The sequence below is a fragment of the Doryrhamphus excisus genome, linkage group LG14, assembly GCF_037039965.1.
Source record: "Doryrhamphus excisus strain RoL-2023G ecotype Guam linkage group LG14, RoL_Dexc_Guam_v1.1, whole genome shotgun sequence".
NCBI lineage: Eukaryota > Metazoa > Chordata > Actinopteri > Syngnathiformes > Syngnathidae > Doryrhamphus > Doryrhamphus excisus.
This window is the reverse complement of record NC_136370.1, coordinates 17,748,599-17,757,201: the sequence shown is the minus strand read 5'-3', so window position 1 is coordinate 17,757,201 and position 8,603 is coordinate 17,748,599. Positions and strand designations below refer to the sequence as shown.

Below are 8,603 nucleotides of genomic sequence, written 5' to 3'. Positions count from 1 at the left end.
TACTATTCATAATTAATCATATTTATTATCAATATTATAATAGTTAATAATATAATATAATAATATGCATTATTATTATTATTATTACTATTATTAAGTTAAGTGCTCTGAGAACGCAGCCTTTCGTCCATGTACTGTTTTATAGGACAAAGGTGGGCCGCAGACATTTTTTCGATTTTCAAGTGGGTCCTGAGTTGATAAAGTTTGGGAACTTTACTTTTAGAGTATTTCATAATGGTACCCTAGCAATCAGGAAACAAGGCAGTGGTACAATCATAAACAAAGCACAGATAGTCACTCTAATACACCACAAGGACGTAGAACACAACGAACGTTGACTTTGATTCAGTTTGTAAAGGTTTATCTCCTGTGTTGTGTCCAGTTGTCTAATACTATAAATAAACACTACAAAAGTATAATTCAACAAAATATCTTTAATAGATAAACATTTTGTACACATCACAAGTGAATGGATAGTCACATGCCGTCACACGTGTTAAGGATGAAGGTTCAAGAGGTGCTTTCTTCCAGCTTTATGCCGTCCTGCTATTTTTATTATTTTTTCTCCGGTCAGCTGGACAATAAAGAAAAATCATCTCATACTTTATAACGAAAGGTGCAAAGTTTGACGAGTATCAAATAAAAAAAAACGGAAAAGGGTTGAAGAGAGGTTTTCAGGTCAGTGTCACGTTGAAGCACCTGTAGCTGGACTCAAACCCAATATTTGATCATGTGGTTGATATATATTGAACAAAACCTTAAGGATCACATTGGAGGCTCTCAAGCATGCTGTGGTCACTTTCCATGTAGCATTTGTAGCATTTTTAGCATTACATGTCAACACTAACTTGGGCTACTAAAGTTTCAAATAGTTAGGAAACTTTCAATGGGAAAACATATAAATTTATATAAAAAAATAATAACTCGTAATTGGAAAACAAACTAAAAATATTATGTATGTTTATAATTTTTTATAATTTTACGGTTGCTAAAAAAAAAATAAAAAAATTAAATAAATATTACTTATATATACTATAATACATTGTATATTTTAACATATGACTCACATGTCTGCTTATGACAATTCCAGTTCTCATTATTATTTTTCATTATTATTATTTTTCCCCACAAAAAAAGTCCAGCATCTCCAACTAAATAGTACAATTCATACAATATTCCACCCTTTTGCAACACAACTCTTAATCAATTTGAAGGCATGTCATGTCCAAAAATAATTTGAATATTTCAGTAATATAATAAATATATATACTTAATTGGTTTCTTTACTTTTCAGATGAAATATAATTACTTAAGTATCTGATTATGTGTTATACATGTAGATCCCCCGGCCTGCGTACGACTGCTGTTTATTTATAAATACTCTTTAAATATCTTCTTAAGGAGAATGGAGGGACAAAAGAAAAATACATTGTTGTGTGTATAAATATATATACATATACATGTATATATATTTATATATACACAGGAACAGGAATAAGTGACACTGAGCAGTCATAACTATTTTCTTGGCAGCCACAATCTGACTTTTTTTGTGTTTTTTTTTTACAAAAGATAAATTGTTTCCAGCAGTTGTAGTCCTACTTCTACCTTGCAGTGATACACATGTACAATCTTTTACATGGGGGGTAGAAGGGGGGGGGCAGTCACATGACCTTACATTGTCTGTTATCTTGCTGCTACAATATTAGCATTACACCAGCGTTTTTTATATTCTCTTTGGGCCAGTCAACTCGTATATTGTGAGTCCACATTCGCCCCCCCCTTCTCAAAGGAACCCCCCCCCCGGTGACATTTACATCGTCTCTCTTGCAAGGACATGCAAGGGACAAGTCAGCTGCCAAGATGGAACGGCTACGGAGCGCATGCTTGCTTCATTCCAGAACGATCCCTTGCCAGCTTCACAAGGCGCTGGATGATGTTTTGGCACCGGAATGATTGATGTAAACCCCCCCCCCCACCTCCCCGAGGAGCGAGCGTCCACGAGTCTTTTAAGAGCATGAGTGGATCCTCTTCTTGATGGACAGAACGACGTGTGGACAGCGACAGCGTAGTAGTCCCTGTGCCGAGTCAGTTCATGTCGATGGTGTTGAAGACCCACTCGGTGAACTTCTTCAGCTTGGCTGAAGCGCTGTAGGACTCCTCCAGGAGGCGCTGGTTGTCCTCACGTAAACCCTGGATCTGGAGTTGCAGGGACGCCTTGGCATCCTTCTCCTGATCGGAGAAAGAAATTCATTTTCAAAAGATGCCTGTTTGGTGTTTCTGTTCAGCTGTGATAATGTGATGGTAACATGAGAGTAACTATTGCTATTATTTTTCTTTCATTAATGCAATCACTCCTCCACATGGAATTCTATCTGCACGGCCAAATATAAATGTAAATTAAGCTGTCAAAATGCTACGTAATTAGAAGATGCTTCAATAAGATAGCAGCCTACATCTCGGATTCGTGTTCGAGGCCCCAAAGCATATTCTATTTTCTTCTTTTGCCACTTTTTCTCATTTACTTTGGGATTTGAACCCGAGTGTTTTTATGTTTTGTCAATAAAATCAATAATTCATTCATTCATTTTCTACCGCGGGGTACACCCTGGACTGGTGGCCAGCCAATCACAGGGCACATATAGACAAACAACCATTCACACTCACATTCATACCTATGGATAATTTGGAGTCGCTAATTAACCTAGCATGTTTTTTTTGGAATGTGGGAGGAAACCGGAGTACCCGGAGAAAACCCACGCATGCACGGGGAGAACATGCGTAATCCACACAAAGATGGCCGAGGGTGGAATTGAACCCTGGTCTCCTAGCTGTGAGGTCTGCGCGCTAACCACTCCACCGCCGTGCCGCCCGTCAATAAAATTGACAAAAACGGAAAATCCTGAAAATTCCACCCTGTAACGACAACATGCTAATTTATGAAAATAATAACTATTTAAAAACAGGAAGTCATGTGACTGCATGTGGTAGCGGTACAGATGCTACTCCATGGGAGTTACGTTCCGGGACCACCAGCGAATTGTGAAACGGCCATAAAAATGTCAATTTTTACACCCGCACCTGCTAGCTTGAAGTTTGGTGTTGTTCTCTGATTTCAGATCAACATTTGTAAGAAAGGTATTTGTTGCAATTAGATTTGATTTAGCTCCAGAAACCTCCCCTTTTCTCTAAAGACCTAAACCATTATTTGTAGTCCAGCCGGAGTCGGTATGTTTACCTTTTTCAGGTCTTCCTGTAGAGCCTTCACCATGGACTCCAGCTGGCTAACCTTCCCCATGAGACTGGCCGGTGTCTCGCTGTGAAGAAAGGACAACGTCAAGTGTCGGTGTGATGAATAAAACTGAATTGTTTCACATGAGAGATGAAGTAAGTAATATATTTCAGAGAAACTGCTGGAGCAGTGCAGGGAATATAGAGTGGATTGCAAGGTTTATAGTGTGTCTTTCTGTGCAAATATGTGTCTACACACATGTATGTAAAACATTTTTATTTCTAAACGTCGAGGAAAATGTTTGGACACATGTTTCGATGGGTGCTACTGTTTTTTGTTGTTATTAGCAACAAGATTAAAACAAAAATAGCACCTGTACATTAACCTTGTCATTATTGTTTTGATTATGCACACACAAATAGACATCAGTACATAATACATGCTGGTCCCAGGCCATGGACCCGAGGCCTCTTACCCAGGCGAGGGCTGCCTTAGCGGGGCTGCCTGAGGCTCAGCCTGCTGGGGGCTGACACCCGCAGCGGTCTCAGCCACGGCGTTCTCCTCTTGGGCGGCCAGATAGACCAGCCTCTGTTCTGTAGGAGACACAACACAAGCAGCAGCGCCGTTAGACTTGATAACTGGGAATGCAGCAGCGACCTCCTCTGGTGATGATGGGTATTGCAGGCGAAAAAAAATTATGCGTCAAATTGTTTTTTTTGCAGTACATTTAGTGAGTGAAAATTGCTTTTATAGTTATTACAACATATTTCCACACAATTAATACAATATTATATAAAAATTAAAAAATAATTAGCCAATAATAATAATAATAAAAAAAAGCCGTGTGCCTCAAACGCCTCTTGGTCTCCACTTTGCAGTCATTCATTCATTTTCTACCGCTTTTTCCTCACGAGGGTTGCGAGGGGTGCTGGAGCCTATCCCAGCTGTTTTCAGGCGTGAGGCGGGGTACACCCTGGACTGGTCGCCAGCCAATCACAGGGCACATATAGACAAACCGGAGTACCCGGAGAAAATGCAAACTCCACACAGAGAATCGAACCCAGGTCTTCCCGATCTCCTCATCAAAGGACCCACCTAAACATTTAAGAATCGTTATTTTCATTCTGACACGGAAGATAAGCTCTCAGTGCTGTTTAATTGCCTTATTTCATGTCTTTATGCCGCACACCATGCACACTCACACAATTGGATAAAAAAATCATTTCAATGGCACCCATCTGTTTTCTATGCTGACACCGTCACTTGGGTCGTCGGTATGCTGGAGCCTATCCCAGCTGTCTTCTGGCGAGAGGCCGGGTAGACCCGCCTAGACAATGGCGGCCAGCCAATCACAGGGCACATATAGACAAACAACCATTCACACTCACATTCATACCTATGGACAATTTGGAGTCGCTAATTAACCTAGCATGTTTTTGGAATGTGGGAGGAAACCGGAGTACCCGGAGAAAACCCACGCATACACAGAAGATGGCCGAGGGTGGAATTGAACCCTGGTTTCCTAGCTGTGAGATCTGCGCGCTAACCACTAAACCACCGTGCCACTTTTCAGTCATTTTCCAATTTGATACTGATCCAAAGGACGTGTTCCTACCCTCAAAGGCTTTGGCAGCATCGACCAAGTGGGCCCAGTCCAGCGGGCCATCTGTCCTCGTATCAGGCAGGGGCATGAGGGACGGATCCTGCAGCTGCTGCCTGGCCCGCTCTCGCTCTGACTCGGTGCTTTCAGGAGCCGACAGGTTTCCTATGAAAAACGTAAAACGTCAATGTGTGCGATTTATAGAATTATTATTATAATATTAATTATTATTACCTAAGGATTTGTGTGACGTTCTGCGGCTCGCTACATTACGAGCAGTGGGGGAGCGCGGCACGGTGGAGCAGCTGAACAGAAGGTCGATGGGCGTGTCTCGTTTGTCACTGGAGATGGACTCCCTCTGCCTGCTGTAGATGCTCTCATCCGAGAGCGTCCTCTGAAGGGAGCGTCGGGTGGGTGTCATCGGTGGGAAAGGCTTTCAGGAAAAAAAAATAATAATAAAAAATACTCCATAATTTGAATTTTACATTAAGATCCGTGATATGAATGACATATTCCGATACCTTCTCTTCATTGGATGTGGGTGGAGGACTGTCTAGTAGGATAAGCTTCTTCAGGTCTTCTTCCAGGCTGGACTTGGCAGTGTGCCGCTGCGGCGACTGGGAGCCTCGTAGATTAGCTCTGAGCTGCGGTTGACTAACGAGGAGGCCATCGCTTTGGTGTCGCCTGGACGCAAAAGTAAAAAAAACATTCTTCAGTAACGACAACAACAACTCCCCTCAATGCTAATGCTAATAGAGAAAAAAATTGCTTATTGCTCAATTGCAATTTTGAGGCGATAACATGTTTTAATGGTTGCACGGTGGTCGAGTGGTTAGCGCCGGTTTCCTCCCACATTCCAAAAACATGCTAGGTTTGATGATTTTTAGAAATTATTTTCTAGAGTGGTTAGCACAGAGGCCTCACAGCTAGAATACCCGAGTTCAATTCCACCGTCGGCTATCTCTGTGTGAAGTTTGCACGTTCTCCGCCGTGCATGGGTGGGTTTTCTCCAAAAAAAAACATGCTAGGTTAATTAGCGACTCCAAATTGTCCATAGGTATGAATGTGAGTGTGAATGGTTGTTTGTCTATATGTGCCCTGTGATTGGCTGGCCACCAGTCCAGGGTGTACCCCGCCTCTCGTTAGAAGACAGCTGGGATAGGCTCCAGCACCCCCCGCGACCTTCGTGAGGATGTGCGTGTCTACCAACCTGATGGTTCGATCCCCAGTCAAGGTTATTCGAGAATATATCAACATTCCGGCTGCACGGTGGTTGAGTGGTTAGCACCCAGGCCTCACAGCTAGGAGACCCGAGTTCAATCCCACCCTCGGCCATCTCTGTGTGGCGTTTGCATGTTCTCCCTGTGCATGTGTGGGTTTTCTCCGGGTACTCCGGTTTCCTCCCACATTCCAAAAACATGCTAGGTTAATTAGCGACTCCAAATTGTCCATAGGTATGAATGTGAGTGTGAATGGTTGTTTGTCTATATGTGCCCTGTGATTGGCTGGCCACCAGTCCAGGGTGTACCCTGCCTCTCGCCAGAAGACAGCTGGGATAGGCTCCAGCACCCCCCACGACCCTTGTGAAGATAAGCGGTAGAAAATGAATGAATGAATATATTTTAATCTCCTTTGTGCTAAAAACTATTCATTTCCAAGGGAGCTAAGATACCCTAAACCACCACAAGGTGTCACTGTTGACCACATTAAATAAAAAGCATGTTAAGCAAGTCAAACTAAAAGCACTTGTAGAGGAGGGAAAAAAAACCCAAACTTACTTCCGAGTGTTGCCAAAATCCACAGAGTTGACCGTCCCACCGGGTTTTTTCCAGCCAATCAGGAACTTGGATGTAGCCCCTTGCCGTGGGTAGAAGGTTTTGGCACCAGACGAATTCTGGCAGGTGGGTGAAGTGGGAGTCGATGGCTCCTCCTGGGGGGAGACGGGGCTTGGGGCGGCCATTAGACTCCCTGAGGGACTCAGTGTGCTGCTGTGTGGACAATCGGAAAGACAAGTTTGGTACAGTTGTATCTAAATAATAAATAATAAATAATAAATAATAAATAATAAATAATAAATAATAAATAATAAGCAATAAATAATAAACAATAAACAATAAATAATAAATAATAAACAATAAATAATAAATAATAAATAATAAATAAATAATAAATATAGAGTTGAGTAAAAAACAGAGTAAAAGATTAACCTAGCATGTTTTTGGAATGTGGGAAGAAACCGGAGTACCGGAATTGAACCCCTGGTCTCCTAGCTGTGAGGTCTGCACGCTAACCACTCGACCACCGTGCACAATATAGGACATTCATTCATTCAGTCATTTTCTACCGCTTTTCCTCACGAGGGTCGCAGGGGTGCTGGAGTCTATCCCAGCTTTTATACTTTTTTATTTACAACATATTGCGCAACTGCAGGGTCTTGAGACACATGCTAACTCGCAAACTAGAGAGCTAGCGACCTAAACGGTAGCCTTCAAGTTATTTCCTTTCAACTTAAATAGCCAACAACTTACCACTTCCACACGGATAGGGAGGATAACTATTAACAGTTATTTAACCTTTAACATGAACATTAATCAAACGTAATAATTTAGCATGTTTAGCATGTTTTTGGAATGTGGGAGTACATGCAAACTCCACACAGAGATGGCCGAGGGCGGAATTGAACCCCTGGTCTCCTAGCTGTGAGGTCTGCACGCTAACCACTCGCCCACCGTGCACAATATAGGACATTCATTCATTCAGTCATTTTCTACCGCTTTTCCTCACGAGGGTTGCAGGGGTGCTGGAGTCTATCCCAGCTTTTATACTTTTTTATTTACAACATATTGCGCAACTGCAGGGTCTTGAGACACATGCTAACTCGCAAACTAGAGAGCTAGCGACCTAAACGGTAGCCTTCAAGTTATTTCCTTTAAACTTAAATAGCCAACAACTTACCACTTCCACACGGATAGGGAGGATAACTATTAACAGTTATTTAACCTTTAACATGAACATTAATCAAACGTAATAATTTAGCATGTTTTTTGGAATGTGGGAGTACATGCAAACTCCACACAGAGATGGCCGAGGGCGGAATTGAACCCCTGGTCTCCTAGCTGTGAGGTCTGCACGCTAACCACTCGACCACCGTGCAGCCCTCCATACGTTCATTCATTCATTCAGCGCTAAAAACAAGATAAAACCAGATAAAGACACAATATATTAATTGTAAAACTATAACTGCAAAGTACAACATCCACAAGTACAAGTACAAGTACAAGTACAATCATTAAAAAAAAAAAAGTAGCATAAAATACATTTTGAGACCAAATTATCCGCCTGTTTCCCCAACAGAACGCGGTGTCCTTGCACGCTTCTAATCTGACATGAAAGCTAAAAGTTTAAGATGCCGCAAGTTGCGTACCCGTGGGCGAGCGTACATGCACATGCACGTGCACGTGCACGTGCACGTGCACATATTATAAAACAAAGCTTCCAATGTACACGTTGGGTTATTTCTGGCTGGGTGAAGAAGAGAGGGAAGAGAGCTTTGGTTGATTCAAAGGAAGTGGGATTTAAAAAAAGAGGAGTGGGGGGGGGGGCAGTGCTGAGCTCACAGTCTGCTTTTTTAGCAACTTCAAGCATTTCCTTTCTATCATGGATACTGGGGGGGGGGGGGGGGGCTGCACACACACACACACACACACACACACACACCCTTTGTTCAAAAGCTAAACCACAGAGCTTCTGACTTTTCCGCCTGGAATGTTG

General features: G+C 42.3%; 1 protein-coding gene across 2 annotated transcripts in view; it reads right to left on the bottom strand.

Moving 5' to 3' along the window:
* Nucleotides 1-420: 420 nt before the first annotated feature.
* LOC131140019 (signal-induced proliferation-associated 1-like protein 1) overlaps nt 421-8,603 on the bottom strand; it is a 62,877-nt gene continuing 54,694 nt past the window's right edge. The window contains exons 15-21 of one of the 2 annotated variants that reach the window (XM_058090064.2): nt 6,611-6,817; nt 5,354-5,516; nt 5,067-5,265; nt 4,848-4,997; nt 3,708-3,825; nt 3,239-3,317; nt 421-2,232 (exon numbers count right to left, since the gene is read on the bottom strand). In XM_058090064.2, coding sequence (XP_057946047.2) covers nt 2,089-2,232; nt 3,239-3,317; nt 3,708-3,825; nt 4,848-4,997; nt 5,067-5,265; nt 5,354-5,516; nt 6,611-6,817 — 1,060 coding nt within the window. In that variant the 3' untranslated portion in view covers nt 421-2,088. Of the gene's footprint in view, nt 2,233-3,238; nt 3,318-3,707; nt 3,826-4,847; nt 4,998-5,066; nt 5,266-5,353; nt 5,517-6,610; nt 6,821-8,603 lie in introns of both variants that reach the window. The other variant, XM_058090062.2, reaches the window with a different exon arrangement.